At 33.1% G+C, this 19,268-nt stretch overlaps 1 protein-coding gene across 5 annotated transcripts in view; it reads left to right on the top strand.

Annotated features, from left to right (window-relative positions):
- The window catches only part of STK33 (serine/threonine kinase 33), a 67,906-nt gene extending 52,787 nt beyond the window's left edge, over nt 1-15,119 (top strand). For all 5 annotated transcript variants that reach the window (XM_039350194.1, XM_039350196.1, XM_039350193.1 and 2 more), the window contains 8 exons: nt 545-633; nt 2,999-3,083; nt 4,712-4,787; nt 7,656-7,768; nt 7,998-8,083; nt 13,069-13,317; nt 13,454-13,537; nt 14,223-15,119. In XM_039350194.1, the coding sequence (XP_039206128.1) occupies nt 545-633; nt 2,999-3,083; nt 4,712-4,787; nt 7,656-7,768; nt 7,998-8,083; nt 13,069-13,317; nt 13,454-13,537; nt 14,223-14,390 (950 nt within the window). In that variant the 3' untranslated portion in view covers nt 14,391-15,119. The remainder of the gene's footprint in view (nt 1-544; nt 634-2,998; nt 3,084-4,711; nt 4,788-7,655; nt 7,769-7,997; nt 8,084-13,068; nt 13,318-13,453; nt 13,538-14,222) is intronic.
- The last annotated feature ends 4,149 nt before the right edge of the window (nt 15,120-19,268 follow it).

Here is a 19,268-nt window from a genome sequence, read left to right as displayed (position 1 = left end):
TAGACACACATGGAACAAAATACTATTGTGAGATTTGCTATATTTAAAAAAAAAATGCTAAGCAAATGATAGAAAACAGAAAATGGGCAGTTTGTGGTTCAGCTATGAATTGAAATAAAACAGTAGTAGTGGTGAGAAGGAACTGAATAAGAAAAAATGCGCTCACCTGAACTTTTTTAAAATGTTTTGTGTTTCTGAACATAGAAAGCAAACTATTTTCATTTAAAATATTAATTTTATACATTAGTGCTTTTAAAATATTCCTGTGACATGTTATATTCTTTAATGTAATAAAATCTATGCAGGCTTCTCTTTCATTTTATTTGAATAATAGATCTAAGTTTGACCGAGGTTTGGGATATACAGACACTGTTCTTTTTTTTTTTTTATGAAAGAAAGAATACAGTGTCTGCTTGCGTGCATTAATGTAAAATGAAATGCACATAAATTACTCAGTCAAAAGGGTTTTAAAATATTTCTGTCAGAATATTTTTCAATGCATTTGATAAATAACACTTTTACGTTTTGTTCCCCATCTTGACAGATATAGTTCATAGAGATTTGAAATTGGAAAACATTTTAGTTAAAAGCAGTGACATTGATGAACAAAATGAAATGAAATTAAACATAAAGGTAAGAAATTGTAATACTTTGCTTTATACACTACTTTTTGTTTTGTTGTTTTTTTTCAGATACAGGTATCAAAAGTCATTTTTCCCAGTAAATGCCTATTAGTAGCTTTTAAACTGAACTGTAATGGTATAATCAAGCCAGAAAATAAGGTTCTGACATAGCACCAATTGACAGGAATGTGGGAGTCAAGTGCCACTAGTGAAAAACTTCTTATTGAACAAAGAACAGTATAGTTATATGTAAAGAAATGTTTTTAAAAGTATTCTTTTTGTTCACTTTTTGGATAGAGTTTTAAACTGTTAGCAAATGTAAGCCTGGAGATCCATGATTAGCATGAATTATGCATATTGGCAAGTTAATTTAAACATTTTAGTAATTTTGAAAACTATAGTTTTTACATCCCAACGACTTTCTACTATATAGACTTCAGATGAATATTTATTACCAAAATGCATTAACTGACTCAAGAACGTACACTTATTTATTTATAAAGAAATAATTGGCCTTTAATAAATATAATTACAAAATGCTTACTATTTTTATAGTTGCTTTAAATGACTGGGAGGATTTAATAAAATGTCTATAATGATATCTAATATTAGGGTACATTTTATGGGAATTAAAGCCACATATTATGATCAAGTGTATTTTATCTCCATGAGTGTTCTGCATGAATCAAGGTTTCTCTTAGGGCTAATTTATGCTTCTCTTCATGCCTTTTGATTCTGCATATCCTCCTGCTTGCATTTCTGGGGAGAAATGTATGATCATTCTTGGGTTTGAGGAGAGGCATATTTGTGTGTTAAAGTAGACTGTTGTTTTTCTCCTGTTTCAACACAGTATTGACTATGTGTTAAGACTGCACAGCCTTGCTGTGCTCTTTTGGCATCAGTTTTCCTGGACAGTTCTGATGAAAACGTTTTAGAAGAAACAGTGCACCAGACAAAGCATCAATGCCTGAAGACACAATAATGTAACTCAAGTAGCTGAGATTTTCAGAAATATGCTGGCAATGTTAGTTCTTCCATGTTGATTTTTCTTCTATTGCATAGCACTTTGGCATAATCCTATTCTTTTGTGCCAACAATAGGTGAGTGCAACATGTTGTAGGCACAATTATCCAGCCTCCTTCTTGTCAGGATATATGGTTCCTGAGTCCAATGTAGCAGAATATTTCCCACAGATGCAGAAATAAGCTCTGTTTACAGGGAAGCAGGGACCACAGATTACCTCTCTTCCTGAGACAGGAAGAGAAAAAAGGGAAAAGAGAGTAAATTGGACAAACCTCCCTCCCTCTTCTCCTTTCTGCCTCTACCCACACAATAGCCCTTTCAAGGGAGATGTTACCAAGCAATGGATTGACTTTTTTTTTTTTTGCCATATAATATGCCTGGAAAGAAAATGGAACACACTTCCCTAGAAAGTTGAGGACATAATTTGCGGTAATAAAAGCACCAATTCCATTGCTCTAGTTTCCATTCCATAATGATATTTGATGATTTCATGAATGTTTTTGTTATTTTCTTGACAATAATACAGATTTAGGTATCATTTTTTCCTGGATATTTTTTGACTTCCCAGTCTCTCTTATAGATGGAATTTTCTGTTTATCTCTCATCTAAGCACTCAACTAGATTTGCCTTTGCTTAGCTTTTTTGAGATCAACTAGATGGAATCGACTAATACTTATCTATTGCAGACACCATGATTGACAGGAACACGACTGACACATGATTGACACTGTGTATCTCATTCTGTCCTTTATGTCTGAAATAAAAAATACAAAAAATGGACAATACTTTGGCAGCCCTCTGAAAGCAGTCTATGAAATATAGGCTGTAAAGATCCTTGGGTACTTAGATTCCCTGAAGGAAAATATTCTCCAGCCTCCCTCCCTTTTCCTTGTTGCTTATTTGTTTATAGAATGTGTACAAATAAAATGTATGAAATTCCCCCAAGTTGAAATATTCACTTAGTTTCTAAATGTCTTTATTTCTATACTGGCTTCTGCTCAGTATTAGTATCTTTTATATCACATACTGCATTTGGATCTTTAAACATTGTGAAATTATAATTATGTGTCTTTTAAAGGTGTTAATGTACGTCCCATAGCAGCATTTGGTTTTCCTGGCTATTTCTCTTGAATACCCACCTTGCTTTTGTGTATGCACAAATGCAATTTCCAAACAAAAAATTGGGAATATTTATGGAAACCTTGATGCAGAGTTTTTGCTTAATGTGAACTATTATAGGAAATCATTTGAGATTTTTTTAAATCTCTCACAAAGTGGTTTTGCTCTGAATATTGAAATCTTAAGAAGAATAAATACATATGTAAGAAAGAAAACGGTTATGTTTCTTACAGGTAACTGATTTTGGTTTAGCTGTTCAAAAGACGGGAGGAAGTGAAAGCAGGTTCCAGTCTACCTGTGGGACTCCTATTTATATGGGTAAGTCCAGTACTTTATGTAATATTTTCCATTAAATCTGAACTGATTAAAATAATATAATGAATTAAAGTTTTGTAACTATCAATACATGTGTACGAATACGTTGGATGCTATTAATTTATATATGTACAATAATTGCTATGCGCAGGGCTTACGGATACATTATTATGATATAAGTTTGAAGCTGTGCAATTGTTGTTAGTTATAAGTATATTTTACCAACAGAGTTTCTTCAAACAGAACTGAGTAGAATGGAAATAATGATGTTAATAGGTACTGTCGAGAACAGAAGTTTGCTTCCAATATTAACATTCAGAAGCACGCTTGGTACAGAGGGCTTTCCTATTCCTCCTCCCCCCCCCATTCTTCTGCATTTTGGGGAGATCTGGAATCAGAAGAACTGAGATATGGCATGGGAAAGAATGAAATGACTAACTATTGGAAGAGGTTGCTTGTATGAATAGTGTCAAGGTTAATGTAAGCAGATTTTGCATGATAGTAGGCAAGATCACATTATCACAACATGGGTCTGTTTGTGCTTTTTTTGTTGGAGATGAAATAGAGGAGAGCAGGAGTTTGCAATCAGAAAAGCAAAATGCCTTACTGTATCAATGGATTTTTACTTGCACAGACATTTGTATTCCATTTTCATAAATTTACTTGCAATGTTTGATTCACTTTCAAAGGGATTTCTAATTGGGAACATTGTTCCATATTGGTATAAGTAAGCATAGTCTTTGAGTTCTTAGAATATTGCTGGCAAGTACAATACGAGGATTGAAGTTGAATTTAAATGAAGAGTATTTATAAAGACTAACACTTCATCTATTGAAGCACTGTATGAATAATTTATTTATTTATAAATATATTGGCCGCCATCTTACCATAGGGTAACTTAAGTTAAAACATAATAACAACAACAACAACAACAACAACAGCAGCAGCAGCAATCCTGTTATTTTATAAAATGGTGGCCATGAAGCTCCCTGTTCTACCTAGCTTTAAAAAAATAATAACAAATAGGAAATTTGTAGAAGAATCTTTAGTTCCTACAACATTTCCATTTGGATGACAGAAAGCATATTTGATGACCATTTTCATTTTGGAAAATTCCTTCTGAGACTAGTCATGTCCACTATGGCTTCCTTTTTTTTGTGTATGCCCATTGTTTAAACTCAACATCCCACATGACCTCTCAACACAAACAGGTTACTAATTCCTATTCTGACACTTTTACTTCTCACTGCATGTCATACTATTTAAAATCTGCTCTTACAGTATATACTAGGGAAGAAGCCTTTCCTACTTTAAAACTGATATATAAACCTATGTATTTGTTTTTCAAATGGAAATGTATTTGTGTGGTATTGTAAAGGATTTGAAGTCAAGATTTTAGGAACAGTGTTCAGAATTTACAAATAGGAAGAGTACAAGCAACAAAATTAGGAATTATGATAATCGTGACTAACTAAACGATCAAAGTGAGGATATATCATCATGAATTGTTTAGGGCCCTACATTATTAATATCAACATCTGCTACTTTTTGATGGGTGAACAAAGTGTATCTCATCCATACTGCTTTCTTTTAAGTAGTTAAAAATATCTATATTTTTTCTTTGTGGGCAGCTCCAGAAGTGATAAGTGCACATGACTATAGCCAACAGTGTGATGTCTGGAGCATAGGTGTCATTATGTATATGCTGTAAGTAGTTTACATACAATAAAAATATTTTTCCTAAAGAAGACAATATTTGTCAATTATTGATTAGTGTTTTACATTAGTTAAATTGCCTCTGCTGAATCCTTTCTAAAAGAAATTATTAACCTCAACTCTTGTAAGTATTCTTGGATCATAGCTAAAAACATGTACTCTGTTCCTATCTCCCTCTGTCTCTTTCTCTATGAGCACACAGTTTTTTATTTCTGTGCTATGTTTGTTACATTTAACAAAATGGAGTTTATTTGCCCGAAATGTTATCTTTGAAAGCCTTTGTTTTAAGTGGATACACACTATAATACACATATTTTTATTTAAGGTTAGAATTGGATCTAAGTCATACTTCATGTGAACCTATTGAAATTGTGATTAACTTAAATCTCATTTATTATAACAGATCCCCTTTTAATATGACCAAATCTGGATCCAAGTTACTATCTATAATACTTATAGGCAGTTGTACTTTATAGATCTTGGGTTACTGTACTATTCAGTTATTTATAAATAAGACTAATATTTTAATCGAATAACGAAAATCAGAAATATTTTATGCAGTATACTTGAACAGTAAAAAACTTCTAGTCCTTACATTTATAATTCAATTTGAATTCTACAAATATGTCTAAATTGTAACAAGGAACTCTCTTTGATGGAGAAACAAGATGGGACCTAACATTGTTCTTTTTCTTTGTTGGATTTCATTAGGCTGCCCTTCTTTAAAACATCAATATTGGCAACTGAGAAGAGATCAGTCAAGTAAAAAGAATAAACTTCTTCCCAATAAAGTTAATACTTCCCAAATAATTATTCCTTCAATTTATCCAATATAGTTCTTGTGCATAGCACACAGATTTTACTTTTTAAAAAATGTGTAGATCATGCTGTGTTCTGAAACTTTTTAATACCAAGACAGTACCAATTTTATGATCACAGTTTATTGTATTAATGTTGCCATGCCATTTTTGCACAATATAGCATAGCTGAATGTATTATACATTGGAGTGGGGTAATTTGATTGGAAAGTAAGAATTCCATGCTGCTTCTGCAATCTGTACAATTCACAGAACTTGTAAAACAAAGAGCACCGAATTGTCCTGATTTTAGTCACAGTTCAGGCTTCATAACATTATACTTTAATTAACATATAAATATTTTAAGTTGGAATTGTAGAAACACAGTAATATTTTAACAATGTTACTTTATATTGCCCCTAACTGACACTTAAAAATCAAACTTGATAAAACTTAATAGAATATACATTCCTTTTATTCTATTTGGAAGATATATTAATAGACACATGAAATATTCTTTAATTTTTGTACAGTTTTCATAAGCAGCTCATTCTACCATTGTTAGCTTATCTTTTTAGCTATCCTTGCTAAGTGAATGTTTAATGTTGTTATTGCTAACTGATGTGCCTAGTAGTTTTTAATGGATCTATATTAATGTATTAGCTGCTGAACCAATTGTATTAATAGAGATGGCATACCTTCTCTTAACCAGCATATCTATTACAGTACACTAAGCTTGACCTTGTTATCCATAGAAAATCCAATCCTTCAAATACAATATTCATTTTACAATGAAATGTTGAGTTTCATGGATACTTTTTTGTAGTAGCATAGGGTCTCTATGGTGTATTTTATTGTAATGTAGCTGCAATTTATGGCCCATCTCTATTTAAATACCGACTAGTAAAACAAGAGACAATTATCTTTTTATTGAGTTCCTAGTGGGCTGAGTTTGTCATGCCCTCATGGATCACAAATTTTACAGGGATAAATTAGCAATATCTCTGGTCAGTATTTTTTTTTTCCACAGTATTCTGGAAAACAACTATACTTGCAAATAGGAACATATTGGGAAATACTGAAATACATCTATTTCGTATTAGTTTTTGGTAATGCTTCTCAAAATGTTTTCTTGTTCATTTACATTTTAATTTCTAACCTCAGTTACCTTTGTTTGTACTCCAATAGTATCATCATCATGGAGTTAACGTGGATTGACTGCATAATGTAATAATAATTTTTCCGTATATTGTAATCCCCACTTGACTGGGATCCTCTATGTGACTGATTCAGAAATGTTGCTTTCACCCAGTCTGTCATTTAATTTTAATGATAATAATGCCAGTAAAATTAGGTTAGATGACCAATAGTATGATGTCACACTTTACAGCATGATTTCCAACTGGGTGGATCATTCATGTAACTGATCCAGAGAAGCAAAAGAAGCCATAACCTACATTAATACAAATATAAGAAGAAACCAGTAGTTCTGAACAGATTTAATAAACAAATATCCTAAAAAGAATTTTGTGGAAATATTTTAATCCCTGTTTCCTGAAACAAGTTACTATGTTCTAAATTTGAATGAGCAGTTTAAATCCCTGTATCCATATACAGACTAGGGGTAATTTTGTAAGTATCCATTATGTCAGCCCTCAAGACTGCCTCCCTTTCTGTCTTTCCAGACTGAGCTTATATTTTTCATAATGGCTGGTTCATACTTCTTCAAGGCTACTTCTGTACTCTGTTTATAGTTCTTCAAGGCTACTTTCATTGGTTATGAATCCTATTTAAGCTAGAGTTGAATCACTGCAAAAAGGGATATTTGGTCAAGCTGTAATACAATATATAACTTCTTTGAGCTTGACAGTTAAGAATTTGGAATTGATATTTGATGCTTCTTTGCCCATCATATCCCCATTCTTCCTTCTATATTTACTGTTCAACTGGATAAAAAATACTGCCATAAACTGAAAAAAATACAGTATACACATGAAGCTATTGGTAGAGAACTAGAGATATATTTCAATAACTGAAAAGATTTTTTCTGTTACCTCTCCAGATTATCTGGTGAACCACCTTTTATGGCAAGTTCAGAAGAAAAACTTTTTGAAGTTATAAAAAAAGGAGACCTTCATTTTAAACAGTCAGTCTGGCAATCAGTCAATATAGCTGGTAAGTAGATAACTGTATGACTAAAAATCCATTGATAAATAAAATAAAAGTGTTGTCAAATCACCTTCTACCTTTTAAAATCACTAACATGATCCTCATTGAAGTATAAAGAAATTTCACAAAACAATTACTGAGTAGTACTCTGCTGGGTTAACATACATGAATACAATGGAGAGATGTATCTTTTACAACTATTAGAAATTAGGTTCATGAATGTCTTTTTTTATAGCTAAAAATATATTGCGGCTACTTCTGAAAGTAGATCCTGCCCACAGAATCACTGCAAATGAACTGCTTGACTGCCAGTGGATCACAGTAAGCTTTATTTCATTTTTCTTTTAAACAATTCTAATTTCTTTGTTTGCAAAATTAATTTTTCCAGTTAAGTTCAAATGAACATTTACTTACCTACATGTTATATACATGTTATATACCTATACGTTTAACATATTCTAATTAGAACAGTTTAAAGGTGAAACCAGATTTTATTAATGGTCCAGATAATTTCATGCTATACAGATATTTAATAGCGAAAAATTATTCTACTGTAAAAATTAATCCCTTGATTCTAAATGGTAGGCAGCACTTTTAGAAACTGAGCCCTGTGACATAATCAGGATAATGTATTTAGCTCCTTCAAAAATGAATAGTAACACATCTTCATTTTATTTGCTAGATCATAAATAAGCGAACATAATACAATGGAAATAATCAGTTAAGGGCACAATTTACTTCCTCAAAACAATTGTCTAAAAATGTTCTGCCTCCACACATAAGCAAATAAAATCTCCTTTTGCTTTCAGTAATTTGCAGAGTATGTATTCATTTTTTTTCAGTATATTAAGTTTAGAAACTGCAGAAAGTTCCTACAGCTATAGAAATAATTATTTCCATAATATCCATAATACTCTCCTATTTTATACAATTCTATTTTTTTCTCAGTCTTTTAGAACTTCTACAATGGTGGAGATCCAAGCTCTAAATTCCTCTGCCAGCTGCCTTGGGCTGCTCAAGCAAAAAGGGGGGGAGAGATTTTGGAGGGACCTCAGAAAGTTGCGAACTCACAAGAACAGCAATTTTCCCATTATTCATACTTGCCAATAACATTAGGGAAAAGTGTGGCAATCCTGGAATTGGTCAATTTTCTACTCCATTGTAAACAATGGGAGGAAAATTAAAAATTAAAAAACTTACAAAGAGAGGAAAATGCCAGCTGTCCTGCTGACATAAGCCCAGTTGAGTTCTGAATAAACAATTCTACTTTTGGTTCTTGTATCCATTGGTGTTGCTTTCTTTTGGAAAGGGATATACTGAAAAGGGATATAATGAATCACAGTAATAGTCATAAGAAGAACAATTTCTATAGAAAATCGTATACAGCAAAACTAGGTTTAATTTTAAAACTTCCTCTAAGTTAGAATTTATATATATAGAATTTATATATATTCAATATATAAATATATAATTTATATATTGCATGGTTGTGCTATACAATTACTAAGATTGGTGGGCCTTTCATAAGCAAAAGTTAAAACTATAAAATACATGAAAATAGTGGAGCAATATAAAATGAAAAAGAAATGTCAACAGTTCTAGAATAGACCTAGAATGGAATTGAATGGGTTGAACTGTGCAATTCTTGGTGCTCTCTGAGCTTGGTTGTTTGCTTGCAGACCTTTCTTGCCCAACTGGGTAACATCATCAGTGCCCTGTTTATGTTAGTCACTGATGATGTTATCTAGTTGGGTAAGGAAATGTCTGCAAGCAAACAGCCAAGCTCAGCGAGTACTTAGAACTCCACAGAATAAATTTAATGAAACTCAAAAGCCCAGTATAGCAGCAGAGCATGGATCTAAGAAGTTCTTTTAATAAAAATGAAAGGCAAAATACTTGGAATTACCAAAGATTGTGCATCTGATGTTGAAATGATTGTGGTGTGGATGCCAGTCTTATGGAAAGTTTATATTTTAGATTTATATCAGTTGAGCTAAGAGATTTATGATGGGTGAGGGGGAATCAGGAAGGTTGAAAATTTATTGGAATAATGTTGTGAACAAGCAAGGATAGAAACAAGGGGAAATGAGAAGAAGCTTTTCTTCTTAAATTACAGCAACAGATAATGTAACAAAATTTAAAATTTCCATAACTAACTTTACATTGCTTGGCAGGAGCATCCAGAGAAAGATCTCAAAATAAAATCTGACAGCCTAAGTACATATTGATCCTAAGCCATTTAAGACTTTAAAGATTAATATCAGCACTTTGAATGGGGTATGGAAATGGAGAAGAAATCAGTGCAAATTATAAGTAATTGTGTGAGGTTACCATGGCTAAGATAACCCATTAACTATTAATTTATCTGATAATTAATCTGAGTTATAGATAATTCAGTTTCTTTGTAGTGCAGCATAGGAAAGCTAAAATATCAAATGAGAGTTTGCTATCCTAACAGTGTTAGAAGAAAAATGGTTAAATATTAGTTTTGGACATAATGTTTACAATATTGTAATAATAGCTATTGTAGGAAGACAATGACTGCATCCTTAGAATTTTCTATTTCTCTCTTTCAATGATTAATGAACAAAAGCCTTTGAAGAAAATAAGATAAATAATTGGCCTGTGCTTGTGAACTTCATTAGACATAAATTTATTATCTATCTTATGAAAGTATAATTTACTATGTTTTGTATCACATAATTGGTTTGTACTTGATGTTGATTTTCTTGACATCAAACATGGCTGAGTGCTACATTTTTATTTTCAATACCATGGTTTTTCCTTTCACTATTATTAAGCACTGAGTATGCTTTCACTAGTTTTGTCTGTTCTGGTCATTATAAATTGTTTTAACCATTATAAGCTCAGCAATTCTGCAATGTCTTGTTTATGGGCATATATTTAATTTTCTTTAGTAGCCAGTAAGTGCTATTAAAGCCTCTTTTTCTGTTACTGTAGGTTTTTGTTATTATTTTCTTAATTTTTGAAGAGTTTCTTCAGCAAATCTTTATTTTTTTCTCTTGGCATGGTCTGGGAATATTGCCATTCAGAGGCAAGTGTTTGAAGATCATAAAAGTGGAAAATGTCTTTCTGACGTAAGCTGAGTGCCACATGATGGAGGGGCATATTGTTTCAATCTATGATTTGAATCTTATTGACGTGCCCTTTTTAAAAATCTGGATGAAAAGAACTTGAAGGAAAGACAAAAGAAAATGAACAATCTAAAAGGCAGCCAATTAGTAATCCTCCACTTTCCCCATAATTAGCACCAGATGCTAGCAAAATTAAAAGCAACAGGTGTTCAAATGAAGCAATATAGCAATTAACTTAAGTGGTTCCACTTTCTTAAAAACTGTCAGAATACAACCATCCTATTTCATGTGCTATTTAAGTATTTGAAGCCCTTTAAAACATAGGCTTGTTTCCCCTGGCTACAACTCAGCCTCTTATTTGGTAGGTGTGATTTGGTGCACTTAATTACCTGAATGTGCTTGCAAATAAGGTAGTTATTTTGTTGTCTGAAACATCAGTTTGTCTACTGTTAATTACAGAAGTAAATTTGCATCTTCACAACTGGGAGTTCATATCTGAAAATTATTCTATAAATTCAGAAGTACTAGGCATACATTATTTAAATGCATATAGAATTTTCTTTGTGCATGTCTCTATTATTCCAGTCCTTATGTCTAGTGTTTAAGGTACCAGGCTAGAAGCCAGGAGTCTGTGAGTTCTAGTCCTGTCAGATTGGTGATTTTGAGTCGGTCACATTTTCTCACCCCAACTCTCCTCATGGTTGTTGTTGTGGGGAAAATAGGAGGAAGGAGTAGTGCGTGTGTTCACCACCTTGAGTTGATAATTATAATAAAGACAGTATTAAAATCAAATGTTTACTTTTGTCATAGATCACAATAAAAAAATCTTACACACACGCATGTGAACACAAATCTAGTCTAGTCCTAGGTAGGCAGATTGTGTCATGATACCACCACCAAATAATTTTTTGGTCTTCATACTTCTGTTACGTTAATTCAGGCATGTCAAACTGCTGGCCCGCGGGTTAGATGCGTCACGCCGAAACCGCGCCACCCCATTGCCGGCAATGGGAAAAACCCCGCGATATGTCACATGACGTGACATTAACTCAAACTGAGGACAGGAAGCTGTACCTTCGTTCTAAATGGCTATGCTCTTTCAGCTGTTCACAGCTCCAATTCCCTACATAGTAATAGAAAAAGGGTTGTACTTTTCATAAGGACAAAAGTGCTTCTTTGCTGCTTGTGAATGTTTGCACTTGTGTGTAGCACAATATCTGTGGGGGGTCATTGTCTCAGATACTTCTTTCTCTATTTAAATATTTTGATACTTTGCAACGAGAAAGCTGACGCTGAGGGTAGGTAGGCTGGAATGGTACAGTTATTCTAGAAATATTATTGCTTTTGAACTATAAATGTGAAGCTTTGCTAATAATCCCAGTGCTTTTCTGACAGAATTCATGAAATTTTTTGTTGCCAGGAAAGAGGCAAACCATATTTGCAGATACTGCACGTTTCACTTGCAATATCAAGATTGAGTTCTGCTGTTCTTATTTCTAACCTTGATCATTTCCAATAATTTATGATAATTTTCTTCAGGTATTCTTAACAAATATGCAATATCTAATTATAGGGCAGAACCTGAGCCTTGGCTGAGAGATCAGCATGCCACCAAAGTTGCTGCCCAATTATACTCTTAAAATGATGGAAGGGAAACATTTTTGAAATGGAAAATAACTTTATGAATTTATATGTAAATAATTTGGTTGTAATTAAATGCCAGTCAAATGGATTTGTTATCCCGTCCAAACTACTACTTTTTTTCCCTAAGATGTACATTTCTGAAATAAAACATAAAACATAGTGGGTGTTGGTGCAGGATTTTTTTTTCTGATGGAAACTCTTAAGGAGACCTTTTTCTCCAAAGAGGCCAGCTGCACAATCTGTCATTCCTGTGCTATTTATAAGCAATTTCTGGCATGTTCTGGTCATAATGAAAAAGAGTTATATCAAAAAAGTACTCTGTTAAGTTGGTAGTGTTCTTATTAAAAAAGCCACTAGTACTCTACTGTTTTAATTTTCTATGTTTGTCTCTGTCTCTCTCTTTTAAAAGAGAAAAAAAATATTTCTTTGGCTTACTTGCACTCTAATCATTGGCTTATTAAGAAATATAATTTCTATTTAGAGCAGTGTAGTACTGTAGTTGCTCGTCTATTTTGTTCATTTTTCCTAAAAAAACCCAAACCTTTTAAATTGGTTGTTATTGTTTAGGGTGAAACAGACATTGTTCAAAGGCCATTTAATGTCCTTGAGTTAATGAAGAAGTGGAATAACAGTAGTAGCAGCACTACAGAAGTAAAGGTTTTTGAAGATGGGCTAAATGGTGCATCACCTGCCTCACAACTGGAAGAAATTCGTGGAGAACAAGATAGCCCTGTTAGCAGCAATGGCAATTCAGACCCTAATATAGAAACAGAACCAGAGAGTGGGAGCAGCAAACCCTCAACACCAACAAAACAAGTAAACTTAAAATATTTGTCAGCTTAAATGAAACAGCTAAGCACAGAGCTGTGTTAGTCAGCCTGATATCTCTTTTTATGTTTGCAGCTGATATTTTCCTTAAAATCAGTTTGTCCTTTACTTTTTTTTTCCCCAGACTAGCAAGAAAAAAATTCATGTCAATGTTTTACCAAATGGGACTTATAGAAAGAAGAGTTCAACTGCCAAATCAACCTCCAGTGTAAGCATATTTACCCAACCATCAATTTAGTTTATGTAACAGCCAACTGTAAGCACTTGCACTAGGCTGGGATCCTGGATGATCAGTGCTCTATGTTACTAGAGTTGATAAGAAAAATGCTGTTATCACAGAAATCAGAATGTTTTCATGAATTCATTTTTTTCAAGTGAGGTAAGTATAGATGTAAGCCCAATGTAGCCCCACAGTTTTTCAGGACATGTTCATATGCTGAACCAGAAAGATTTTTACTAATATCATAGCACACGTGAGTAAAAAAGAACTCTAAAGCAGTAGGTGGAAAGTACTTCACCATTGCCATGTTTCTTGGGGCTTGTGGGAATGGCTTAGCTATTCTAGCTCTGAAGGATTGACTTGAACTGAATAATTTATTTGACCATGTGTGATTAGACAAACAAGGAATTTGTCTCCAGTGCAAAAGTTCTCGGTGTACTCTGGGTTATAGTTTTGCTGTGCAGATTTTGTTGCTAATTCACATTTTAGTTTATTTGATTTACAGTCATTTTGAGCTATAACTACATCTCTGTTCTTAATGTAAACTCCTTCAAAATCTTACCAATGAAATTTTGTTTCAGCAGTAACAGAGAAACTATGTACTTTAGCTAAATGTTATCTCCCATGTTACATTCAGTATTTGACATATCTTGTTTTTAATTGTCTTATTAAGATTCAGAGTGCAGTTGGATCATTGTCCCCAAGACTAGTTGCAAAACGCACAGATAATCAAGAGAAGAAAATTGAAATAGAGAAGTCTTTGACCCAAGGACTTTCAAGCAAAAATACACAAAAAACCAGTGCCCATAGTGGCTTACACAAACACAAGAAGAAATCTTAGAAGAATCCCACTCTTCAAAATGTAAGTCCTACAATGTAACAATTGCCAGTGCCAAAATGTGGCAGCTCTATAAACAAAAGGACCAATATACCTTGAACTTCTATACTTGCTGTTGTTGTTGTTGTTATTCTGAAGCCTGTAATCATCAAGAGAAGTCTAGTTTCAGAGTAGTGCTGATAAGTGTTCTAAAGCAGTGTGAATTCCCAAACTATGTGAGGGCTTCCACTGATAGTATTACACTCAGAGCAGAGAATTGTGTGAAATTTCTGTCTTTTATTTATTGTACTCTAACAGGTATCATTCAGGCAAGCAACTAGTTTCTTTGAATCCACTTGTATTTGTCTATGATTACTTTTTATTGTCATAAAAATTTGTGAAAGGAGGAAAGAAAGTAAGAAGCCAAATATGTAATGACTAAGTGATGAGGCTATTTTTTAAAAAAACTCACTGCATTTTGCACTTGTCAGAAATTGATAGGATTTTGTTTATAAAACTGTAGACATTATAACTGGTGTACCAAGGTCAATTAAATTTGTTTCTAATTCTTTATGCATTATAGTTAGTTGGATAATTTACTTAGAGCAATTGTAGATATTATGAAAATTGCCAAGGTTAATCCTGCTGCTAAAATGCTTGTGTATTGAAATAAAAGCGATCTTAGAAGAGTGTATTTCACATGCTAGTTCATCTTCATTTTTTTTTTAATAAAGATGGATTGTTTCTGCTAAAGAGAAAATTAATTGTGTGTATATGTATGTACGTATAGTTAAAGGTCAAAATATCTTAATACATTTGTTACATAATGCTTCAAGTTGTACATTCTATCAATTTTTCACTATGTATTTATTCTAGTTCAATATTTCTGTTGGAATCAGGTCAATGGATAGGCTTCTTTCAAATACTGGGTGCATTTATTTTTGAATTTGTAAAAAATCCAGTATTTACTTACCATGAATATCAGCAGCATTCCTGAGTTGCGTGTTCTCCAATGTGGTAAGGTGCCTTCCCGCCTTCTTTCTTTGAAATTTGTCAACAATACTGTGACCCAGGTAATATGCAAGCCACATATTCCACAAAGATTTCTAAACTCAGGAACCTCTGATGACATCAGTTAATGCTATGTTATGCTTACTAACCCCTGCAAAAAATGCTTGAAGACTTTAAAGTGCTAACATTTCAGATGCTCAAAATACCATTTGGGATTTAATTGAAATTATTGAAAACAATAATTTGATATGCAAATAATTCTTTATATATTGTATGTATGTATGTATGTTAGCTGCAGTAATTCAATCTGGATTTGGTGGCCTATAAATCTAAGGAGAAAAAAGACAGCAAAAAAATCTGATACAGCTGACCAGTTCCCAAATAGATGGTTGTTTTCCTTTGCTCTTCAAAATTACTTTATTAAAATAAAATCAAGAATGGAATATTTTGTTAAACTAGTGAAAGCATTACTAACTTGAGCTTGATAGTCATAATTTTTATTAAAAATATGTTTGGAAATTCTTCTGTTGAAATTAATTTATTGTTTCCTATTTCCCTCCGATATATTAAACTTTTCACAAAGCAATCTCTGTTTTGATGTTGCATCTGATTTTCTCTCTAATCTGTTAGGACACAGGAAGAGAATTTCAGAAAGCTCATATACATTTGGCTTTTCCTGACAGAAGCACCTGAGGTCCCCTTTGTCTTAAAAGACTAGATCCAGATGCTATTAATTCTCAGTGTTAGTTCCTTCCCCTTAGTCAGAGTGCTGCTTGAAGAAGTCAATCCCTCAGAGTTGCAGAAGCACCATTAGTTCATCTCAGGTCAGTTTAATTTTATCATAGTACTTGTTTCATGGCAAACTGATGACATTATGTTTCAGGGTGACTCAGTTTTGTGTTTAAAGAAGATATTGATGATTATAGATGGATTTTTTTAAATGAGCAAAGCTAACAGAAATTGTGACCTCTGTTGTTTTAGGTTCATGAATGGATAGCATTTTATGCAAAACAAATGGATCTGTAAAATTCTCTTACAACTGTGAAGACTGAATGCAAAGCTTTTGCTTTGGTATCATGAAATGTACAAAAGGTCATGGTTTTGAAGTTGGAATGTCCAGGTTTGAATTTCCACTTTATTTTGGTTTATTAGGGTAACCTTATCTCTCTAATCAAACTTGTTTCTCTTGAGGCCCCAGGAGAAACAATGGAACCACTTATTTCCATTTAAAAATGGAGCCATTTATTTCAGAATGTCACTTAGTTCCTTAATATTTTTTGGCATTTTCATACTGTAATTAGGTAGGTTGCCTATGCTGATGCCTGCACAGCTACTAGCAGTCACATCATTGGGAAAACTCTGGCAACTCTGATTTGACAAGGCCTCAACCAACAGCATGTGATCCCTTCAAAACCTGCCTCACTCGTTCATCCTATCTATGTGAACATTGAAAGCTATAAGCCAGGGGTGTCAAACTGTTGGCCCACGGGCCGGATGCATCACCAGGAAACGGCGCCTACCCTATTGCTGGCAATGGAGAAAAAGCTCCGATACATGGCGTGACGTCATGTGATGTCACAAGTTTGACATGTCTGCTATAAGCCCTTTGAAGAAAGTTCTGGTATTATTGTTGTATAGAAATGCAACAGTGAACTGTTCTGCTTACATAAAAAGGATAGATTATATACCAGAACTTTACTAATTGGTCTTAGGCCTAGGCAAAAGAAAAGAGATGATTGATTTTTTAAAAAAACTTTGGATTGTGGTATATATATTTGGAAGATGTGACAGAAATTCTTGAGGCCTGTTTTCAATGCTTCATACATTAAACTTTTGAAATAGACACGATGCATTAAAATGTCAATTTTTCTTTCTTAAAAAATCCTGTTTAGGTACCATCTAAAGATTATTTTTTTAAAAAATCCACACAGTTATTTATATTTTTTCATGTGCATTTTTCCTAATTCATGTATTTTTGAATGCAAACTGTTTTGAAACAGTTTTCCCCACATTATGCTCAAAGGGTAAGATATTTGACAGAGAAAGGTAGAAGAGAAGAAACAAGGGATCCTGTTCTTATTTCATTGTAACAACTGAATTTGAACTTTTGAATTAAAAAAATGAATTGTTTCGATATATTGTTTAATTAGATTTGAGTACTTTCGGCCTATTTTAGCCTAGCCCTGCATCTGTTGACCTGTACTTGATTCTTGACACACTCAGTGTCATCAAACATTTGAGTTGCAATTGATTCAAGAAGTGCATTGGGTTCTCCATTAAGGCAGGAATGGACAACTGAAGCAAACTCACAAGAAATCCAGGTTCTACAGGTAAGTAAAACTTGCTGAAGGAAGTAGAAAGCTATAATCAAAGAATTTCAGTAATTGTTGAAGAACAAGCCAGTATAGAAAAAAATAGTCAAACTCTTTTGCAATTTGTTTTCCTCCCCATTCTATATAATGGACTAATTGGACTTCTTTTCTGAGCTAGATGGTCTGTCTCTATCTGGCCTTTGTTTTATAATGGTTATATTTGTGATGACATTCTGTGATCATCATGTGAAAACTAATTCTTGCAAAAGGCTATCAAGGGTCTGTGAAAATCCTTTCAAGACAAGTCATCACACCCAGGACAGTCCTTAGTCTTTATGTTAAGGTATTATAAAATAAAATCTGCTTCTTGACTTGTCAGTAATAGGAGGATCTGATCCAATGTGCTTAGTTGTATCCATTGTGAGTTCAGAACTTTTTTCTTAAAAATTTTATGGTGAATCCATCTTCAGACTTTGGTGAGTAATGTTTAAGTCAATAAACCATAACTATCAAACTTGATGTCATAGCTCAGATATTCAGTATCCTTACAGAGCAACCACAAGCTTCTTACAAGCTGACCTTCTACAAGCTCAGGTTCAGCACCAGAAGGAGAAAAAAAAAACCATCCCATAAACACAGGCTGTTGACAAAAACATTTGAACTAATACAATTACTTCCTCCATAGAGTTTTAATGTGTAGTAATGACACATTCAGAAGAGTGGGGAGAATTGGAATGACCAAAACACTCCTGAGACTTTAAGTACTGACATACCTTTTAATTTCAGCACAGCTAGTATTGGTTCAATCTCAGTCTTCTCTTTTACAAGGCTCCCCTTCCCTTCCTTTTAAAAAACTTATTTTTTACTTATGAGAGTGCTTAGAAAGGACGGGAACTGGCAGGTCAAAAGCTTAGCAAATATAGTTCTAACTATTGTTAATGAAGATTGTCAAGAGAAGTAAAAACAAAATAAGCAGATTTGAGTAAGCATGTTCAAAAACTTACTCTATGCAGATACATGGAGACACTCTTTAAATTTTATCACTCTTCAGCTTCTGATTTTTTTTCTTATTTAGTTACAACTTTATAAGCTTAAGAAATACAGATAGGATTTTGTCATGCTGGAGAAGTTTCCCTAGACATAATTTTTAGTTTAGATTTTGAATAAATAGGCTTGAAAAGACCCATCTGATTTATGAATCAAAACTGATGTTTGCTAACCCCAAGCAATGCTTTCTTTGCATTTGTCATGTGTAAATCATATGCTGAAAAGTTATGTCTTAGATCAGAAAACTCTTACAAAAGTAAACTCATATATTTTACATGGATCCTGAAAAGCATTTAGCAGGTTACTCCATGTTGAGATAATAAGATATATTGAATTAATATTTGATTCTCTGAAAGTGTTTACTTTACCTATCTGGCAACAAGCTTTAAATTCTGGATTTCTAAACTTTGGCCAGGAAGGTCCAAGGACATTCATTTTTATTCTCCATAACTTATAGGAAAGCCCAGCTGACTCATCTGGACAGATTTGTTTTCAATAATTTTATTAAACATTAAACAGATAAAACAGATAA

The sequence above is a fragment of the Crotalus tigris genome, unplaced genomic scaffold (genome assembly GCF_016545835.1).
Source record: "Crotalus tigris isolate CLP2741 ecotype Arizona unplaced genomic scaffold, ASM1654583v1 scf7180000018308.1980950, whole genome shotgun sequence".
Taxonomy (NCBI): domain Eukaryota; kingdom Metazoa; phylum Chordata; class Lepidosauria; order Squamata; family Viperidae; genus Crotalus; species Crotalus tigris.
Note: the sequence above shows the minus strand (reverse complement) of the source record. Positions and strands in the feature narration are given on the sequence as shown.